Source organism: Branchiostoma floridae, chromosome 7, assembly GCF_000003815.2.
Source record: "Branchiostoma floridae strain S238N-H82 chromosome 7, Bfl_VNyyK, whole genome shotgun sequence".
In the NCBI taxonomy this organism is placed as follows: domain Eukaryota; kingdom Metazoa; phylum Chordata; class Leptocardii; order Amphioxiformes; family Branchiostomatidae; genus Branchiostoma; species Branchiostoma floridae.
Window position 1 is genome coordinate 581,069 of NC_049985.1, and position 21,610 is coordinate 602,678.

At 47.2% G+C, this 21,610-nt stretch overlaps 2 protein-coding genes across 2 annotated transcripts in view; both read left to right on the forward strand.

Annotated features, from left to right (window-relative positions):
* LOC118419222 (allene oxide synthase-lipoxygenase protein-like) overlaps nucleotides 1–11,682 on the forward strand; it is a 22,055-nt gene extending 10,373 nt beyond the window's left edge. The window contains exons 11-23 of the mRNA XM_035825571.1: nucleotides 157–341; nucleotides 1,232–1,539; nucleotides 2,129–2,315; nucleotides 2,476–2,656; nucleotides 3,794–3,907; nucleotides 5,822–5,989; nucleotides 7,237–7,359; nucleotides 7,749–7,945; nucleotides 8,310–8,412; nucleotides 8,725–8,862; nucleotides 9,587–9,727; nucleotides 10,218–10,379; nucleotides 10,884–11,682. Of these exons, the coding sequence (XP_035681464.1) occupies nucleotides 157–341; nucleotides 1,232–1,539; nucleotides 2,129–2,315; nucleotides 2,476–2,656; nucleotides 3,794–3,907; nucleotides 5,822–5,989; nucleotides 7,237–7,359; nucleotides 7,749–7,945; nucleotides 8,310–8,412; nucleotides 8,725–8,862; nucleotides 9,587–9,727; nucleotides 10,218–10,379; nucleotides 10,884–11,075 (2,199 nt within the window). The 3' untranslated portion in view covers nucleotides 11,076–11,682. The remainder of the gene's footprint in view (nucleotides 1–156; nucleotides 342–1,231; nucleotides 1,540–2,128; nucleotides 2,316–2,475; nucleotides 2,657–3,793; nucleotides 3,908–5,821; nucleotides 5,990–7,236; nucleotides 7,360–7,748; nucleotides 7,946–8,309; nucleotides 8,413–8,724; nucleotides 8,863–9,586; nucleotides 9,728–10,217; nucleotides 10,380–10,883) is intronic.
* Nucleotides 11,683–13,189: 1,507 nt separating this feature from the next.
* Nucleotides 13,190–21,610, forward strand: part of LOC118419223 — a 16,092-nt gene continuing 7,671 nt past the window's right edge. Inside the window, exons 1-10 of the mRNA XM_035825572.1 lie at nucleotides 13,190–13,450; nucleotides 14,735–14,934; nucleotides 15,940–16,076; nucleotides 16,536–16,678; nucleotides 17,023–17,202; nucleotides 17,634–17,797; nucleotides 18,390–18,475; nucleotides 18,877–19,001; nucleotides 19,209–19,304; nucleotides 19,543–19,691. Of these exons, the coding sequence (XP_035681465.1) occupies nucleotides 13,256–13,450; nucleotides 14,735–14,934; nucleotides 15,940–16,076; nucleotides 16,536–16,678; nucleotides 17,023–17,202; nucleotides 17,634–17,797; nucleotides 18,390–18,475; nucleotides 18,877–19,001; nucleotides 19,209–19,304; nucleotides 19,543–19,691 (1,475 nt within the window). The 5' untranslated portion in view covers nucleotides 13,190–13,255. The remainder of the gene's footprint in view (nucleotides 13,451–14,734; nucleotides 14,935–15,939; nucleotides 16,077–16,535; nucleotides 16,679–17,022; nucleotides 17,203–17,633; nucleotides 17,798–18,389; nucleotides 18,476–18,876; nucleotides 19,002–19,208; nucleotides 19,305–19,542; nucleotides 19,692–21,610) is intronic.

Consider the following 21,610-nt stretch of genomic DNA (forward strand, 5'->3'; position numbering starts at 1 on the left):
CGTCCATCGGATATGATATATTAAATGGGGGCCCAGTGTTTGAGGATCGAGCACGTTAGAGACCCCACCTCACTTATCGAAAAGAGCAGGCGTCCTTCCCTTATCTCCCGCCCTTTAACATCTCCTAAGTACATTTTACATCCTCCTTTCCTCCAGCCGGAGTCGCTGGGCCTGGTGGAGCCCAAGTCCATCTACGACCACAGCAGCGTGCCGTATCTGAAGGCCAAGGTCAACCCGTTCATGAGCAAACTGCAGCCGATCAACCCGCCAAACCCGGAACCTCCGCTTAAACTAGAGAGGCACAAGTATACGCTGGAGATACACACGGGCAGGACTAAAGGGTGAGTACGGAACAGAAAGTCTACACACATTTAAATCTTACACTAACGGAATGCTTACAAATGTCTACTAACGCTAGCACTAGCTCTAACTCTAACCCGGAACCTCCGCTCAAGCTGGACAGGCACAAGTACACGCTGGAGATACACACAGGCAGGACTAAAGGGTGAGTACAGAACGAAATGTTAGTGTTAGATAAAACTAACTCTAACCCACACTAACTCTAACACTAACTCTAACCCACACTGACTCTAACACTAACTCTAACACACACTAACTCTAACCCGGAACCGCCTCTCAAGCTGGAGAGGCACAAGTACACGCTGGAGATACACACAGGCAGGACTAAAGGGTGAGTACAGAACGAAATGTTAGTGTTAGATAAAACTAACTCTAACCCACACTAACTCTTACACTAACTCTAACCCACACCGATTCTAACACTAACTCTAACCCAACCCGGAACCGCCTCTCAAACTGGAGCGGCACAAGTACACCCTGGAGATACACACGGGAAGGACGAAGGGGTGAGTACAGAACGGAAAAGCGTCTAACACTAACTCTAACCCTACGTCGATGTAGGTTGGACATCCAGGTAATAAGATACGCCAAAAAGTTGTTACTCAAGCAAGTAGATATGATTTTGGAATAACTCTAACACTTTTGTGGGAGGAGAAGGTCGGGCTTCAATTTCCTATACCGTGCCCTAGACACAGTGAAGAACAATCCAGTGCCCCAACAAGTTCAAAATTGCTATGACATTTGTTCCCTTGCAGTTCCGGTACTGACTCTACCATCACAGTGATCCTGATCGGCGCATGGGCGCGCACTCCGCCCATCAAACTGGACCGGATAAAAGTTTATACTAACCTGTCCCCTTGTTCCCGTGCAGTTCCGGTACTGACTCCACCATCACCGTTATCCTGATCGGGGCCTGGGCGCGCACTCCACCCATCAAACTGGACCAGGCCTTCATGAACAACTTCGAGGCCGGACATGTGGACATTCTGGACATCGAAGCGGTGGATGTCGGAGAGGTCCAGGCCATGACGCTGTCCACGGATTCCTTCGGCGTGAAGAGCGACTGGTACGTGGACAGCATCTTCGTGGTGGACCGGCAGCGGGGCAGGCGGCAGGAGTTCCCGGTCTACAGGTGGATCACGGACCGCACGGACTCCATCACGCTTCGGTCCGGGAGAGGTGCGTCTGTCTGTTTACCTGTCTGTGTTTCGATCTGTCTGTCAGTTTTTCTGTCTGTCTGCCTGTCTGTCTGTCTTTACGGCGGCAGGAGTTCCCGGTCTACCGCTGGATCACGGACCGCACGGACAGCATCACACTACGGTCTGGGAGAGGTACGGTCGTCTGTCTGTCTGTCTGTCTGTCTGTGTGTCTATCTGTCTGTCTGCCTTTCTGTCTGTCTGTCTGTCTGTCTAATGGTGATGTTGATGATAATGATAACATGTGTACCGGTAGCCCCCTGACCCTGCCGTCCTGAGAGGCCCGAGAGAACTGGAATTTGAGGATGATGATGATGATGATGATGGTGGTGGTGATGATGTTAGTGATGGTGATAACGTTGATGATTGTACCCGCAGCATCCCTGATGGCGCACGACTCTCCGGTTCTGAGGGGCCTGAAAGAGCTGGAGAAGCGGAAGGAGTGGTACCAGTGGTGATTATAATGATGATGATGATGTTGATGATGATGATGATGATGATGATGATGATGATGATGATGCTGATGATGATAATGATAGTGAGGATGATAACGATGATGATTGTACCCACAGCATCCCTGATGGCGCACGACTCTCCGGTTCTGAGGGGCCTGAGGGAACTGGAGCTGGAGAAGCGGAGGGAGCGGTACCAGTGGGCGCACGACCAGAAGGGATTCCCGGCGCACCTGGCTGCCAAGACGCTCAACGACCTGCCGAGGGACAACAAAGTGGCACAGTCTCTCAAAGCGCGGGACCTGAGGTGCCAGTCATGTTGTTTGGTGATTGGAAACAAGGTGGTGGAAGTGATTACACACATTCATGTGGCCCAGGGTTATTGAAATGGAGATTAGCGCCGCTCTATGCACCATCTAGTGCGAGAATGACTTAAACTTAATCCTTCTCTTAATAACATCTTCAAGGAACGCGAGCAAGAACGGGATTCCCCTGCGCGTGAAGTTCAACTCTGCGTTCCGGCGCTGGGAGAAGTTCGACGACTGTGAGAACCTGTGTAAGGTGGCGCTGGGGGAGGAGAACGTGCGAGAGTTCGCTACAGACATCTGGAGAACGGACTTCGAGTTCGGCAGGCAGATACTCAACGAGGTAAGTCTGTGTAGTAATGTGGTGTATGTTCAGTGTCGGCTGTGAGAACCTGATAACGGACTACGAGTTCGGCAGGCAGATCCTCAACGAGGTAAGTCTGTGTAGTAGTAAAAAAAAAGTCTGTGTAGTAGTGTGGTGTATGTTCAGTGTCGGCTGTGAGAACCTGATAACGGACTACGAGTTCGGCAGGCAGATACTCAACGAGGTATGGCTGTGTAGTAGTGTGGTGTATGTTCAGTGTCGGCTGTGAGAACCTGATAACGGACTACGAGTTCGGCAGGCAGATACTCAACGAGGTATGGCTGTGTAGTAGTGTGGTGTATGTTCAGTGTCGGCTGTGAGAACCTGATAACCGACTACGAGTTAGGCAGGCAGATACTCAATGAGGTATGGCTGTGTAGTAATGTGGTGAATGTTCAGTATCGACTGTGAGAACCTGTGTAAGGTAGCGCTCGGGGAGGAGAACGTGCGGGAGTTCGCCACAGAGAACGGACTACGCGTTCGGCAGGCAGATACTCAACGAGGTATATATAGCATTGTGTGGTACTAGGATATCAATCGAAAGTTTCGCTATGTTTACTCCAGAATGTGTAAGGATCGTGCGACCGGTACTCTCTCCTTACACATTCTCGAAGTCATTAAAATATCACCAGTCAAACATTGGTTATGGATAACGAGTTCGACAGGAAGATTCTCAATGAGGCATGGCTAATAGACAGACGGTCACCAAAACGTCGACTGCTGTGACTTTCTTGTTGTGAATAAAGGACTATCTTATTCAGACATTGGCCACCTTAGTCGCGCCCCGAAGAAGGCGTACATTCGGGGAGCAACTAAAGGCACGACAAAGCTTGCACCAGGCTAATCATTTACGGACTCCACCCCTCTTCCCTCCCTAGTGCCACCCCAATACCATCACCCTGTTATTTACCAACTGAAGTCACATTTGTTGTCTAACGTTGTCATCTAACGCTATCGTAGAATTTTAGGCGAGACCACCAGAAGTATCTATGGGAAACTTTTCCGTCACAAGACAACTGGATTTTGTCCGACATACCCACGACTGTCCTAAGAGTTTCCTAAATGTGCTGCAATAAGCCTAACGAAACCTACAAATTCACCCCTCTTCCCTCCCAGTGCCACCCCAGCACCATCACCCGCTGCCGCATGATCCCGCCCAACTTCCCGGTGCAGGACGACACGCTGAGGCCGCAGCTGGAGCGCGGCATGAACCTCAAGCAGGAGGCGACAGTAAGTATAATAGTGTTTAAATAGATTCACGTTAGCGTTAAATGTTTTATTGGGAAGTGGTTATAACGTAGTATCAGCAACATGAACCTCAAGGCAGAAGGCAACCGTACGTACCACGGTTTCAATGGGTTTACCTCACTATTGAATGTTTTATTGGGAGTAGTTATAACGAATAAAAACGGATTGCAACATCGATAGCGAAGTAGGAGTACGTATCATATTTTAGGATTCTTGGAAGTGGTGATAACGGATAATGCAGCGTCAGTCTCATCGATAGACTAGTGCAGCATGAAGCAATATGCAGGTAACCGTGCGTGTGATAGTCTTGGTAGATGTATGTAACTGGTTTCTCTTCCAGTCTGGGCGACTCTACATGATGAGCCGCGGTCTGTCCCTGCTCATTCTCTTATTCATTTATCTAGTCATTTATTCATTCATTCATTCACGGCTCCCACCCCACGGCTCCCATGGCCGTCTTTCATTCCCTCACTCGTTCATTTATTCACTCCCTCATTCATTCACTATAGCTACTTCCTCCCCCAGTCCGGCCGACTCTACATGATGGACTGCAGCCTGCTGGACGGCCTGACTCTGCGCTATCCCGAGCACCAAGACGAAGAGAACGAGTTCCACCCGACTGCCCCCATGGCGCTGTTCTACTGCACAAATTCATTCATTCTTTCATTTATTCATTCATAATTTTCTCCCCTGTCCGGCCGACTCTACATGATAGACTGTAGCCTGCTGGATGGCCTGTCCCTGCGCAAACCTGAACACCAAGACGAGGAGAACGAGTTCCACCCCACGGCCTTCATAGCCGTCTCTTATTCATTCACTCATTCATTTATTCACTCATTCATTCACTACTTCCTCCCCCAGTCCGGCCGACTCTACATGATGGACTGTAGCCTGCTGGACGGCCTGTCCCTGCGCAAACCCGAGCACCAAGACGACGATAACGAGTTCCACCCCACGGCCCCCATGGCGCTGTTCTACTGCACAAATTCATTCATTCTTTCATTTATTCATTCATAATTTTCTCCCCAGTCTGGCCGACTCTACATGATGGACTGTAGCCTGTTGGACGGCATGTCCCTTCGCAAGCCGGAGCACCAGGACGAGGAGAACGAGTTCCACCCCACGGCCCCCATGGCCCTCGCTCACTTACTCATTCATTTATTCACTCTTTCATTCACTACTTCCTATCCCCAGTCCGGCCGACTCTACATGATGGACTGTAGCCTGTTGGACGGCCTGTCGCTGCGCAAACCCGAACACCAAGACGAGGAGAACGAGTTCCACCCCACGGCCCCCATGGCCCCCATGGCGCTGTTCTACATCACTCATTCACTCATTCGTTCATCCATTCATTCATTTATTCATTTATCCATTCACTACTTCCTACCCCAGTCCGGGCGACTCTACATGATGGACTGTAGCCTGCTGGACGGCCTGTCCCTGCGCAAACCCGAGCACCAAGACGAAGAGAACGAGTTCCACCCCACGGCCTCCATAGCCGTCTCTTATTCATTCACTCATTCATTTATTCACTCTTTCATTCACTACTTCCTCCCCCAGTCCGGCCGACTCTACATGATGGACTGTAGCCTGCTGGACGGCCTGTCCCTGCGCAAACCCGAGCACCAAGACGAAGAGAACGAGTTCCACCCCACGGCCTCCATAGCCGTCTCTTATTCATTCACTCATTCATTTATTCACTCTTTCATTCACTACTTCCTCCCCCAGTCCGGCCGACTCTACATGATGGACTGTAGCCTGTTGGACGGCCTGTCCCTGCGCAAACCCGAGCACCAGGACGAGGAGAACGAGTTCCACCCGACTGCCCCCATGGCGCTGTTCTACTGCACAAATTCATTCATTCTTTCATTTATTCATTCATAATTTTCTCCCCAGTCTGGCCGACTCTACATGATGGACTGTAGCCTGCTGGACGGCCTGTCCCTGCGCAAACCCGAGCACCAGGACGAAGAGAACGAGTTCCACCCGACTGCCCCCATGGCGCTGTTCTACGTGAATGGGAAGAAGGAGTTCGTGCCCATCGCCATCCAGCTGTACCCGCAGGTGGGGCGCCTGATGCCGTCCGGTAGAATAATGTTTGACGACAAGGTGAGAGTAGGCTAGCCACGGACACGGTGGAGTTATGGCGGAATGGGGACCACAACTACGTTCCTGGTTTCTACTCTCCAAGCAGAGGTACAGCTCCGGCTGTTTTCGACTTGTTTTAGGCGTTTTCTCATGCTTTCTATTTTGTATTGATTTATTCATGCCACGCGGCCATGAAAGAAACAATATAAAATAGTAAGCCCGACTACAACGCCTAGACTACACGCCAGAAAACAGCCGGAGCCAAACCTCTGCCTGGAGAGTACCTTGGATCCAGTATACCGTGGATTGGCAGGGCTCTCGTTATGCTAGAAGAAGGTTTCAACCGCCGGGGTAATTTTCGACACCTGGTTGTTGTTTTACGTGGTAGGATTTCAATTGGCCAGCTCCTACCGCTCAAAATGACTTCTGGGTATCAAAGATTTCCCCTTCCCTCCCTTTCTTCCCCGAAGGATGCCATGTTAGGACAACAACGGTTTCAACGGTTTCAAACTCGCTGGTAAGGCCCCTTTTCCTCGGGACAGAGACCGCTGAGCAAGGCCAAGGTCCAGAAGCTTTTGTTCAGTGAGATCGTTGAAAGACAATCGGAAGACCTCAGTAGCGATTTTTAAAGCCTGAAAGATGGCCCTGGAAATCATTGCGATCATTAGAAGATCATAAAAAAGGATTAGTAAAAGATGATTGGAACACCTTGCACTCTCGGAAAGACCGTTGCAGAGTTGTCATTTTTTTGACGTCCAACAGTTGCTCATCGGACTATAGTCTCTGAGGAAAGAGGGTGTCCTTTATTCCATTGCTTATCGATACCGACAACCAGTGAATGAACCTGGAAGAGCTTGCTGCTTGAAGAATGTAAAGCATGTTTTAAAAGAGCTGCATTTTGGTGTTCTGCAATTTCAAAATATCCCCATCCTGTCCTACACTCCACTTATTAGTCTTTGTTAAAGTAAGATCGGTATGATTTTAACAGACCATTCTTATTCCTGAGTAGTCCATTCTTATTCTGGTAGTATCAATGCGCTGTTGTTGTTTTACATCCCCTGTATCTTTGCTCATTAATTTCTTTTGGGACAGCGTTCACATTGCAGCTGAGCATAGGAAATTGGATCGTCCTTGCAACATAGTACAGAGTAGATGTACTTTAAACTTTCTTCAACAATTACATATCAGTGTCTAAACGGGATTTCTACACCTTTACCTTGCAGCCTGGTCCCGAAAACCCCATATGGACCCCCATGGACTCCGACTTCGACTGGATCCTCGCTAAGATGTACCTGCGCAGTGCCGATGCGCAGATCCATCAACTGGTGTCCAACTCACTCACGCAGGTAAGAAATTACCATATTTACAGCCAACGGACACAAATGTTCGTATAAAAGTAAAAAGTTAGGCTATTTTCCAATGTTGAAAAGGATTGAAATCACTAGATTTTCCGGTCATATGGCCTTCTTCAAAATAAGCAAAGACCGATTGCTCATTGCATGTGCAGTGCACTTCCGGGAATTCTGACGTGAGCACGGGATCAGAGGTGGTTGGAAGTTGGTATCGACGCCCGTCTCGGCTCGATGAAGAAGGATGATGGTTTCAGATGCAGGTCACTTCCTTTATTGTAGGTAGATATCGATAAATAATTCAAACTTAAGTCTACCATGCCGTATTATTAAAGTTATCTGACTGATTGATTGGTTGGTTGAATAGTGTATTGATTGATTGACAGTTGGTGATGGAGCCGTTCGCCGTGTCCACCTACCGGAACCTGTCGGCAGCGCACCCCGTGTACAAGCTGCTGGTTCCGCACGTGCGGAAGGTGTTCGCCCACAGCCTTGTGGTGAAGGAGCACGTGATCGGGGAGGGATCCATCCTGGACGACATCAGTCCGTACGACGCCGACGGCAGGAAGGAACTCATCAAGAGGTAATTATAAAACGTTTCTGTGTTTTTGTCTGTCTTTGTGCCTGTCTGTATGTCTGTATGTTTGTGGAGCTCATCAGGATGTTTTTGTCTGTCTGCATGTCTGTCTGCCTGTCTCTGGGTGTGTGTTTAAGAACGGAACTCCTCAGGAGGTAGTACGTTCCTGTGTTTTCTGTTTCTGTGGGTTGTTTTAAACTTTCGACAGACTCTTCAATCTTCCTCAAGTAGTCTGAACCACTCTCTTATGACACAAGACACGTGACTTCGGAAGTTTGTCAAAAGTTCCTCTGCAGTCATTTCCTCCATGTTGGGTAGAGGACTTTTTAGTCTAATCTCTGACATCTTTTTTGCCATCTGACACCTGCAGATACTACGCCAACTTCAAGTTCAAGATGCTGAACTTCCCCACCATGCTGGCGGAGAAGGGGCTGGACGACAAGGAGGCTCTGCCGGGGTACTACTACCGTGACGTAAGCACAAGTTCAAGTTTATTCTAGTGTACACGATTCATACGACTCCAGGGCTGACACATGTCAACGTACATAGTACTGTATAAAAGCCATATTGTTGTGAAATCGTAGGATTGTGCTTATATATGAGAGGGTAAAGGCTTTTAGACGGTTGTTATTGTTGTTATTATTGTTGTTGTTGTTGTTTACCTCAGGACGGACTGCTGATATGGGAGCCATCAGTAAGTACGTAGGAGACATCCTGAAGCTGTCCTATGACGACACGGTTGTTGTTATTGTTGTTTTTATTGTTGTTATTGTTGTTTACCTCAGGACGGACTGCTGATTTGGGAGGCCATCAGTAAGTACGTCGGAGACATCCTGAAATTGTTCTATGACGACACCGTTGCCCTTAGAGACGACCTGGAGATCCAGAACTGGATCCGTGACGTGAAGCAACAAGGCCTGCAGGTTTGTTTGGTTCTGTAGAACTCGGGTTGGTAGGTCATATGAAATTTGTTCCGTGGGCCACTGCCATTGTGTTTGTTGAAAAGAATTGGTGGCATTTTGCCAGTACAACGAACCTGTAAATACTGTACATAGCGTCTGCCTTCTTCTATGACGACGAGTAGAAGAATAGCTTTTGAGTGAGCTAAACTGGATCGAGATCACCTTGACTTTTTCACGTCATTATTCACACATTATAGAAAAAGTGGGATCCTTCGTCTTCCACTGTCCCAATGAAAGAAGTCGAATCCAACAAGTTACAATTTAGAGTTAAACTTAAGACGAGGGTAGACACATTCTATATTTTTGTACACTATTTGTTTGTCCCCTTTCATTTCACCACTTTAATCAATCCTCGGGCAAGGATTTGTAATAAACTATTATTATTCCAAAGACACAAGGACATATCCCAACTTCCCCACATTCACTGACGAACAGAAAGTCACTTTTCTCTTGAAATCGCAGAACCCGCAAATTGTAGAAAATGTGGGGCTTTTCGTCTTCCTCTGCTTCCAAAAAAAGACGTCAAACCCAACCTGTTTAGAAATAGCCAACACTTGTATTAGAATGTTGTTAACAACTGTTCATTGTCACTTGTATATCTCCTATGTTTATACCATGTACTTGCAATTAGCCCTCAGGCACGAACTTGCAAATAAACTTCTTCTTCATTACTAATATTCCCCAGTGGGAGGACGAGTCCGACAAGGGCCTGCCCGACGGCGTGCGGACCATCCGGGAACTCGCCGACATCGTCACCAGCGTCATCTTCACGTGCAGCGCGCACTACGCGGGGCACAACGCCGCGCAACAGGACGTCTACAGCCTGGTACCTCCTATCGTTAGTCATAGTCTGGTAGTGCTAGTGTACAGCCTGGTACGTTCTAACATTAGTCATAATCTGGTAGTGTCAGTGTACAGCCTTTAGCGTGATGTTCTAGTGTACAGTATGTCCCGTCATCTTCAGTTGCAGCGCACACTACGCCGGGCACAACGCGGCTCAGCAAGACGCCTTCAGTCTGGTACGTCTGCTGTGAAGACATAAGTTCCACTACCTGGCCATGTAGGGTTTATGTCCCAAAGTGCCTCAAAACAACACGAATTGTCTGGCAGGGTCCTTATTTCCCATTAAGATCTAAGCATTAACTTCCGATTCCGATCCCCAGGTGCCAAACTCCTCGATGAACATAGGGCGATAATTATAACCTCCCCGTATTTCAGCCCCTGGCTGCGAAGAGAGAGTAGTCCGACCACCGTATACTCCAAAACATAATCTAAAACAATCTTAAGATTCTTCTTCCGACCCCCAACCCCTCCAGGTGCCGAACTCCCCGATGAACATGCGGCGCGCTCCGCCCAAGCGAAAGCCGCGGAAGGGCGAGACGGAGATGGAGGACATCATGGAGGCTCTACCCGACAGACAGGCCTCCTGCAAGCAGCTCAACATGGCCATCGCACTGTCAAACCTCGGAATAGAGGAGGTAGGACAAACTTCTTTCTCTTCCTACCCCTCTCACTGTCTCTGTCCCCCCCTCTCTCTCTAGCTCTCTATCTCCCTCTCTCTGACGCCCTCCCTCTTTCTCTCATCATGGAGGCGCTATCCGACAGACAAGCCTCCTGCAAGCAGCTCAACATGCATATGGCCATCGCGCTCTCCAACCTCGGCATAGAGGAGGTAAAGCAGACCTCTCTCTTCTCTCTCTCTCATCCCCCCTCTCCTCTCTCTCCTCTCTCTCTTCTCCCTCCCCCTCTCTTCCACCATGGAGGCGCTACCCGACAAACAGCTCAACATGGCCATCGCTCTATCAAACCTCGTCAAAGAGGAGGTAGGTTTTGGTTCTCTCTTGGCTCTCCCTCTCTCTCTCTCTCTGCCCCCCCCCCCCCCCTTCTCCCGCCATGAAGGCTCTATCTGAGCTGAGCTGACAAACAGCTTCACAAATGTTTTATGGACTCACGCGCATTTGTGTCTTTTTTTCTTTCAACAGGAAGAGGACGGCGGGTGTTTGGGGCACTTCAGTGACCGGTACTTCACGGAGGACCGCGCTCAGGTTATCCTGGGAGAGTTCCAGCAGAACCTGCAGCAGATCGGCGAGACCATCCGGCGGCGGAACGAGGCTCTGGACGTGCCGTACACGCACCTGCTGCCGGAGAAACTACCCAAGGCCTTCAGGGTCTAGATTAAGGATACATTGGAATGAAATGCATTTATCCAAAGTTCTATTTAATGGTAACGGTAATTTGCATTTAGCCACTATAAGGTAAACCCTATCCGCTGTCTTTAAAGCGAGCATTTGAGGGATGTCAAGATAGTGGTCTCAGACTGGAATATATGGAAAATACTGCAAAATGTTCAAAAGATTTGTCTGTTGTATGGGCTTTCACGACGACTGGATATGTTTGTTACTAGTTGGGTTTGGGTTTTCCCTTTGCTAAAAGTGTGAAGAAAAAAGACCACGACTAAAAGTGTATCAATAGCAATATATAAGGATCATTTAAAAGTGTGTTATCATCTACGTAGTGGTAGTAATACTAGTCTATCAATAGTAAAACTTGCAGGTCTGAAGCTGTCTGAAAAATTCGTTCATGTTATCGAAGTCGCATGTAGCGACTTGAAATGTAGGTAATATGCCTTGTCGTTTAGTCGGCTTAGATGCGTCATTGTAAATATGTTTGGGGTGATACCCAACCATAGCTAAGCAAATTACGGGTATTTTGGTATCTTGGTCTTGGTTTCTTGCGTTCTACTTAACAAGTATAAGCGATTGTAGGTAGGTTTAAAAAAAAGAAAGATCAGACTGCAAACTACAGACATGATGTACTGCGTACATGGGGTGTTGGGTTTTTGGAATGGATGATTATTCAAATCTAACATCATAAGATGTCATTCGCCGGGTACTCAGAGCCAAATTTTCGGCTGAGCTGTAGTACTGAAAATGTATTTATTTGCGGGGAGATATAAGTTTGCGGTAGGAATGGAAAGGATGCTTCCGTGGTTCTTTGGGTTCGCAATCGAAATGGTATTGTGACACAAAAGCACATATATGCGGTGTCAAAAGTTTTATCCGCTATGAAAACTGTGAGAATAAAAGCCATCGCGGCTATTTACAGATTTACCGTATCTCTAGTTCTTAGCGATATGTTTTACCACGAGCAGATACAACATCAAAGCATATATATTAGTTATTGCTAAACCAAGGTGCATCTGACATATGGTACTTCATGTTTCTTTATTATCCTCTTCAATGTCATCAGTTCCCTTCATGTTGTACTTCAAGATAAGATATGCTGCTCTTACAAGAATAGACAGAAAGTGAAATTGTTATATATATGACATTACATACCTGTATGATAGGCCTAGGGGTATTCCTTTGCATTGATCGCAGTATTACAGGAGGCTGGCATCGGTACCTCGCCAGGGTGCCAGTAGTGGCAATGCTGAAAATAAAAACGTACATTATCAAATATATGTATGTGGAATTTGGTGCTTTCTAATATTGTCAATACATTGGTCATTTCTACGTCATGGTGACAACATCATTGACCCACCTTCTAGCATTACACGTTGCCATGGCGACGCCCTGGTTGACGTTTCCATCTCCGTTGCTAGGATACCATGGCGACTCGTCAAGGAGAGTTTTAACGCGTGTTGGAAAACATTTGGTCCAATCCAATCTACCGCTAAAGCTTTAAGTTACGTGGTAACACAGTCACATATGTTGATAGATTTATTAAGACTCGAATTAATCTGTACCTCTGTTATATCTTATCTGAGCCTTACCTCCCTCATGACCTCAGTGAAAAGCGGCCTGCAGGCCGCTTTAAGCTTCTGGTGAATAAATAAAATTCAAACAAATTAAACATACACGTGAAGGCCAGGTGAGCGAATGAGAGAACGCTCATCATCAGGGGGATTGGGCTATGTGTAATCACCTATTTCGTTTCGCATTTCCATGCACAAATCTCATGTAAAATACAGTCTTTTCTTCGTCTAAGCAATGTGTATATCAACAAGAGCGCCACGTTATATATATATGCACGTGAAGATGAAAATATTGCCAAATCAAAAACTCGGAATACTACCTGAGAGCCTCGACTCTGTTAGAATGTACCTCTCGGTGCACCTGTGCAGAACAATGGACGATCCCACAGCACCGCCAGGCGCCGTCAAAACGTAGAAATGCAAAATAAAAACTTACAAATGTAGATATTTCACGAAAATGCAACCTCTCTCTCATTGGTCGAACAGTAATGGCCGTGCTACCATTGGTTGCACTGTTAATTGTGATGGACAGTCGGAAACTTCCCATTGTCTGCAGCGCCTCTTGCCGTGAGTGTCAGTTCGAGATTCACCGACCTCATGGCTGCCCTACCGCACGCCTCCGCGCTGGTGCTCGGCGTCCTGGCCGTCCTGTGCCCGAGGACCGCTCACGGGCGCTTCGGTGACAGGGTGACGGACGTGGTGGACGACGACCGGTTCGAGGTGATGGGACAGGCGTACGTGGAGACCTTCACTGTGACTAACGACGTGGTGGAACTGGAAGTCGTGGTGGAGGTAGGTCAGACTATCCGTCGTCATTGTACAGAAACCAAATACTATGCATGGTGTACAAAATGACTACTAAATTGGTAGATGTACCAAATACTTAGTATCTACAGCCAGTGCAGACGAGAACAAGATATAGTTCATGCCTTCATGTAGGTAGGTCATACTAGCCGACGGCATGGCAAAGAAATTAAATGCAATCGACAAGAAAACTGTAAATGAATTCAAGACCAGATTGGACAAACACTTGGAGAGTAAGAAGTACATCAAATGAGACATTGCAAGAGTGAATACCGAAATTCTACATGCCTGAATGCCTTTCATGTATTAAATTCATTATCCATATGACTAAAGAACAGGTGGACATACCATTTGCGTTCTAACGCCAGCTCTGAAAAGAACAAGAAAGAAATACTGCCATGCTTTCAAGTACTAGAGTTCCTAGAATTATCTTAGAGTGGAAATCGTTAATCCATGACTATGTAGTTCTGGTGTTGTGTGTTTATCTTTTCCCAATTGAGGTCGTCGTTTGCAATTCTACATCGATACAGATGCATACGGCTATATAGATACAAATACAGATACGAACCCTCCAACAAACCTCTGCTTCTTTGTTGCTGGACGCCATTGGTGTGTCATGAGTTCTGGCTAGTGGATTTCCAGCCGTACGGTTTCAGTCCTAACGGCACCCTGTTCAACTTTCTAAATTCCAATGTAGTTATTACACAACGAGAGACAATATTTTACAGATTGTTGATTGTTGGCTTGTTGTTATGTGATAATACGACTAACTTCTATTTCTCTGCAGGACACGGTTGATGTGTACGAGTTCTGGCTGGTGGATTTCCAGCCGTACGAGTTCAGTCCTAACGGCACGCTGTTCAACAAGGATACCGGGGAGATTTATGTAGTTACTAACCAGTTAGAGAATCGTTCATGCTCTCTCACTAACCTCCGTTACTCCACAGGACACTGTTGATGTGTACGAATTCTGGCTAGTGGATTTCCAGCCGTACGAGTTCAGCCCTAACGGCACTCTGTTCAACAAGAAAACAGGCGAGATTCATGTATCGTTAGTAACTTCGTATTCTTTCACTATAAACTTCCGTTTCTCCGCAGGACACGGTTGATGTGTACGAGTTTTGGCTAGCGGATTTCCAGCCGTACGAGTTCAGTCCTAACGGCACACTGTTTAACAAGGACACCAAGGAGATGGAGCGGCAGTTATCAAATAACCAGATAAAATATGTTAGAGAGTGTTATACTCTAACACAAACCTGTGTTTCCCCGCAGGACACGGTTGATGTGTACGAGTTTTGGCTGGTGGATTTCCAGCCGTACGAGTTCAGCCCTAACGGCACGCTGTTCAACAAGGATACCGGGGAGATGGAGCGGCAGTACACCTCGCCCTGTGCTAGCTCCTTCTGGAGACTAAACCTCTACAGTCCGTCTTACGGCTACCCCTTCCCCTTCACGGACACGGGCAGCTTCATGTAAGAAATAATTTACTATTTCCCTTGTGTGAAGATGCTACCATTCTTTTGTGTGTGTGATGATGGACGGCCACTCTCACGAGTATGGCAAGTCTACAGGTTTACAGTTGCAGTTCTACTTTGACGGGCCTTCCTCGCCTTTCTCTTCGCCTCGACGGCTGCTACCCTCTCGGTCTCGAAGGTTGTCACGGTGGTGTGTGTGATATAACTCAAGACAATACATATATGTACCTACAAGAAAACTAACAATCGTGTCTAAGAGAATCCTCCAACATCTTGCCTTATGACGTTTCCGCCTCAGCTACATCTCTAAGTACGAGTAAAAAAAAAGATAGAAAAAAATAGGTAATTGGGAACACCACTGGAATAAGCTCTTCATTTGAATACCAATGTTCAAATGGTAATGATGCCTGCAAAATGGCGGCATGTTTACAGGTTGGGGCTTTCACCTTTGACATATTACCCAGAATTCTCCTGCCCATACGAAGTCGACTCTGCGAAAGAGCTAATAACAGATCCTTTTACTTCTTTTACTATAAGGCGAAGCTATGTTCTCAACAGGCGTCGATAGTTTACGTCATGTTTAACGGTTTAATGTAGCGGGGGGATATGATCCAGGTCTACAAGTTTTTAACAGGCAAGGAGAGAGTCCAGGCAGACACCTTCTTTGAGAGGGCGGAAAACACAACAACAAGAGGGCCCAGTCTAAAGTTGAAGATTCCCCTTGCTAAGTCGAGGTTGAGAGCCCAGGTTTTTAGCACAAGAGTAGTAAATAACTGGAACTCCCTGCCAGACAAAGTGGTGAGCAGTAAGACAGTGAACGAATTCAAAAACCAAATAGACAAACACTGGAGCCATCTGAAGTATGAGCATGCCTAGCCGATGACCTGAAGTGTCAAGATCAGTCCACTACAGGAGTCCACTCCTCCCTCGACTGAAGATGGTATGCAGGTATGTAGTTCGTTCTTAATGTAAACGTTGTCATTTTTTCCGTGCCCGCTGCAGCCCGACTAACGGAAGTGAAGAAGGCGGCGTGCCCCCCAAGCTGCTGTACAACTACTACCTCAAGAGTACCCCCTACAACATCACGGACAACCGCGGCGAGAGGGTGGAGAGGACAACCAACAGGATGGTGTTTCAAGGTATAAGCCATTTCAATGGTCTAAATGCGCATGCGAAGGTCAAGGGTTAAGGTTGTTGATGAAGTGTTACAAAGCGAAGTCGGTAAGAAGGGAATGAAGTCTGCCATCTCTGGTCGCCTCGTTTTTCTGTTGTACAGGTTGCGTCCTACCGTCTGTAATTGTACAAACGCTGTCGGAGTGACCTGGTGCCCCTGAGTTACAATACTTAGGCCAACGTCTATAGTACTAGTATTATGTACCAATATGTTTGTTTGTTCTTTGTTTGTTTGTTTACGTTGATCTTTAGGTTCATCCTACCGGCTGTTCAACCTTACTGATACCAGCACCTTGTGCACCAAGTTGTATCCCGGCTGTTCCACTAGCTGCTTTGTGCCCCGAGTTCCATCACTTGGCAGTCACACCCTACACTACTGATGTGCAATTGCATAGGTTTATTTGTCTGTTCCCCTCTACCTTTAGGTTCCTCGTACCGACTGTTCAATTGTACTGACACTAGTGGAGGGACAGTTTGGCGCTACACCAACCAGACGGAGACAGTGGAGTTCCGCTCGACCATCTACTTCACCAACATCCGGCCCATTCAAACCTCGGACCTCACAAAGGTAAGACTTTATCCTATCTACGCCAGATACATTTCTCAAGCAACTGGATATGATTTGGGGAATCCGAAAAATCATATCCAGTTGCTTCAGTAATTAGTCATTGCCTCTAGTGTACAACCTTAACCAAAGCCAAAAGATCTTACGACAGACAATGTTGACGTCGAGGCATGTTTCTGACCCTACAGGGCCACTCCTATGTCCAGTCCCATGCCGAGCTAAAGTACAGAATCTCGCGGATCGCCATGGTGAACCTGGTCATTATTCAATCTTAACCTCAACGAAAGTCACACATTTTTTAAACAGACCTACCTTGATAACATTGCAGCATGTTTCTGATCTTACAGGGCCATTCTTATGTCCAGTCCCATGCCGAACTGATCTACCGGATTTCGCGGATTGCCCTGGTCAACGTGGTGGTCAGCAGTTCCGCACTGGTCAAGCCGCTGCTGAATTACGTCATCATCTCCCCTGGTTACGAACCGGACGGCACGCCGGCCACGGACTTGGCCACTGTGGAGATACAGGTGCGCAATTTGTAGCGTTTCCATACAAAAAGTAGCAAAAAAGTAGCTTTGATTGTATGTGTTACTGAAAAATGGAGGTATTGTTTTCGGCTTGTCTGGTTGTCTTTGTTTTCGGATATTTGCCAGCATATCTAAAGAAACTATGAATAGATTGTGATGATATTTGGTATGTAGGTTGGGAACATTGTGTGTGACCTTGGCACTGTAGCAGAACATAAGTTTTTTGTATCTTTTGTCGTGGATATGATATTGACAGCGTTAAAACAAGGGGACAGAAAAATAAGCTATCAGCTCGATTTGGCTGTCCTCTTACAACCACAGGACTAAACATTCTGTAGTGCAACTACGAGATGAGACATTTTGTTCCTTCTATAGTGTGAAAGATCCAGACGCATTGCTTTAAGATGTCTTACCGTTTGTTCCTTCGATAGTTCACGACATCGACGCAGTCCCCGTCGGGCGAGCGGAACCACTACATCCACTCGGCCACCTCGCTGAACTACACGGCTGACTACGTCTCCCTGCACGATCTGCAGACCGTGACCACCTACCCTACCACTACACCGCCATGCGATATCACTAACGGTGCCATCAAGTAAGACTTCTCCTGTTTGTTTGTTTGTTTGTGTGATTGCGTCACTCTACTCGATCTGGAGACGGTCACCACCTACCCTACCACTACACCGCCCTGTGTCATCACTAACGGGGCCATCAAGTAAGCCTTCTCCTGTTTGTTTGTTTGGTTGGTTGGTTGGTTGCGACACTCTACTCGACCTGGAGAAGTTCACCACCTACCCTACCACTACACCGCCATGCGTTATCACTAACGGTGCCATCAAGTAAGATCTTTCACCTCTGTTTGTTTGTTACGATCTAGATGATTGTGCTAGAAAAATGTAGAGTAGTGATTGAATTCGTCGGCAAGGGAGAAATAGTAGTAATCGTAGAATTCGCCAAAAAAGGAATATTAAATTCGCCAGGAAAGTCAGTCCGCAAGAACGTTACAGTACTAGTAATTGTTTCTCTCCGTAGGTTGAAAGCTGTGCTCCTATTGCCGGCTAACATCTCTGGCGTGTTATCTATTTAGCCAGTTTTTACTTGTTCTCAGCGATCAGTGGAGCCTGGTAGAGACTAGATAGTCAGTTTGTCGGGATGACAATGCTAAAACATACCAATTCCGTCTCCAGCCTGTGTACGCAGACGTGGACGTTCGTGGTTATTCTGAAGATCACCCCGCGAAGTGTGGATGACGGACTTCCGGTGGACGCGTCAGGTAACTGGTTTTCCTTACTTTAGAATAGGTGTCCTTTGAAGGAATATGTTTTTCAGCGTATCCCTTTGCGGAGCTCAAACATAAAATTTAAATTCCTTGTTTCATATGCATTTAGTGTCAGCACTTTCGTTGCCTTTATATTTTACTACGGCACTGTGTATTTCAGATTGTTTTTATCCACATCAAGCAGCGGAAATCAGTGCCTTTCATAGCTTCATCTTCGCCAGTTTCTTTTTACTGAAACAAAAGTAATAAAACGCCGGCGACATTGCATTGCAACAGCGAATGCCTCCGAGGAATTCGCAGCAGCTATTCATTGAGAATTACCTAAAGTACATGACTGTATAAGTATAAGATGTAAATTTGCGTAAACCTGTTGTTGCTTCCTTCATCTTGCCCAGGAGTGTTCACGTTCCGGTTCGTGACGGAGCGCTGTAACGACACCACCGCTGACGAGTCATCGGCGAACTGCACCATCGTGGACAACATCAACCCTTCCGTCATCTCCATGAACATCACTATCCAGGTGAGACTAGTTTTCTATTTCATCTCCATGAACATCACTAACCAGGTGAGACTATTTCTGCTATCTCGTGACGTCTAGCTCTAGCACAATGCATGTATATGCGTATGGTACATTCCGTAAATAGGCACAACGTAAATAGGCACAACCCATCGTGGACAGCGATGGAAGGTCCATTGGTGATGTCCAAAACCATTCCTCCTGTTCCAGACGGTTGTAGACTTGTCAGCCGAAGAGACAGACAACCCGTGGCTCCGACATCAAAATCGTATGATGACCTACAAATGCTGCTGTTCCATTAATGTTGTCTGTCCAAGGACTGATGAAAACGCAAGGAAATGAATTATCGAAGCCTTAAAATATTTCTCCTGTTCCAGACTGTTGTTGACCTGTCAGACGAGGACACAGACAACCCGTGGCTGGTGGTGACCAAGCTGTCCGGGGCGAACAACCTGCTCATTACCCACCAAAAGTAACTAGTGTCGACTCTAAGACCACCATATAAAGAAAACAGTCTTATATATAACCATTTCTCCTGTTCCAGACTGTAGTAGACCTTTCGGATGAGGACACAGACAACCCGTGGCTGGTGGTGACGAAGCTCTCCGGGGCGGACAACCTGGACCTACGGGGAGGGTTCGCGGCCGGCAGGAGGGGCGTCAACCACCTGGAGGACATCCGGATGGAAGTCAAGTAAGGCTGACGTCACATTTCCAAACCGGGGCCCGCTCGAGCAGCTTTTGGAAACAAACAAAAAATTATACATATGACAGCAAAATACAATAGAAGCCGCTTAATTGCACGGCCTATTTGCCAGTGAATTTTGTGCAATTTTCCGGCTGGTGCAATAATACGAAGTTATCTAGCTGGACCGCACTGGTTTTGAATTTGGGGATTCCGTGCAGTTAACAGGCTTCTAATGTACACAAAACGTAAAAAGGAAGAGTCGTGGCCATGATTTGTCTATATTTCTAGGCTAGAATTATACCTCATTGACTCGACCTTGTTCAGGGAGAGTACAATATGCAGTATTCCTGGGAATACAAAGAAAAGAAAAGCAAAGCATGATGGGACCTCACGTGATGACGCCCCTTCCCAATCATCATTTCCTTTTGTGCTTCGCGCAAGGTGCACGCATCGAGTTTGCTCCGGTACGATCCGGTAGTGACTCAGTTTTTCGTTGTTGGAAAATTATCAAGTGGTGGAGCTGCGGGCTACGAGAAGAACCACTTTCGGCGCACCATGCCGCCGATAGGGTAAGCCCCTATCGGCCGGCTACTATCGTCGCAGCAGGCCGTAAGACCGGGAAGGGTGAAAAGCCCCTATCGGCGGGCTACTATCGGTACTGGCGGTCGAGCTTAGCGCTCAAGGCTTGCCAGGCGCTGGGAAGGACCAAAAGGCCCTTTCGGCGCAACATGCACGGGAAGAATTGGCCAAGCATGCCGTAGAACCTGGAGGTTATCGGCGAGGCTACGTATACAGACGGCCGTCATACCTTGTGCCTTACACGGAGCTGGCATTATCGGCGCACCAGGCCGAAAAACCTGGAGGATAGCGCAGCCACAGACGGCCGCTATGGCCATGGTGCCCGAGGTTGAGGCACTGGCCCTTTCGGTGCAGCAGGCACGGAGAATTGAGGTAATACCCCACGTTCTTTGCGCCAGGTGACGCTAAAGATTCGAGAACGGTGGAAGACTGTTCTCGTGGCTCCATCCATATTCAGAAGGAGCGGCAGCCGCCGTGCCACGTGGGCCGGTCGGGGTAATCGACATCTCAATGGAACTGTAAGTAGATTACGGGCTCCGGTCGCTCCGTTATGGTTGCTCGGATAAGCTTCCATGTTGAACACGCTGTTAGGCATGTTGCCGGTGCATTCTACGCTCGTCTAGGAGGAGCGTCCAGCAGTTTTCCCCATAATTTAAAGTCGTTTTATGAGCGGTTGACTTAGGAAAGACGTCAATCGGCACAGAAAGGGGCCTCCCCTTCTTCTTCTGCTGACTATGATACGTCGCAGTTGTCTGACAAGAGAAGCTCTAGGTGAATAAAATATTGGGAGCTTATGTTAAAGCTTGTCCCTGAGGGAAGCTTTTTTATTGGCAATAAAGTTATCAATTACTTAGCCATACTAGAAATGTGTGTCCGTAATTAGCATTATCATGGAGAATGCTCCACAAAGACAACTGACGAAATTGAATTCGTCTGGGACGTTGTGTGACTGGTCACGCACGTAGTTAATACACATGTATGTTCAACGTCTGGCTCTTTGTTGTTACTTAGACAACAAGATTTAACATGTTTCATGTTGAAGAGTCTAACATGTTTTTGGTAGTCTTGATAGAATATTGTTCTATACGAGGAACACGTGTCCTTTCTAATAAACCATTGTTATGCAAACAATGCAAACATTGAGAATGCTGTCGGCAAATGGTCGGCGGTATTCCTCCGAACTCCGCTCACTCAGGATTGACCGTCCCGGGCGTGGTTGCGGAGCATTCTTATGATTCTACTTCTTCCTGGTAAGTATGTTCCAGAAGATGGGAAGAAGGAGCTCTGTGTGCTTCACGGAACTTCAGGTAACATTGTGTTTTTACCTACTTACTACGGTTAAAACG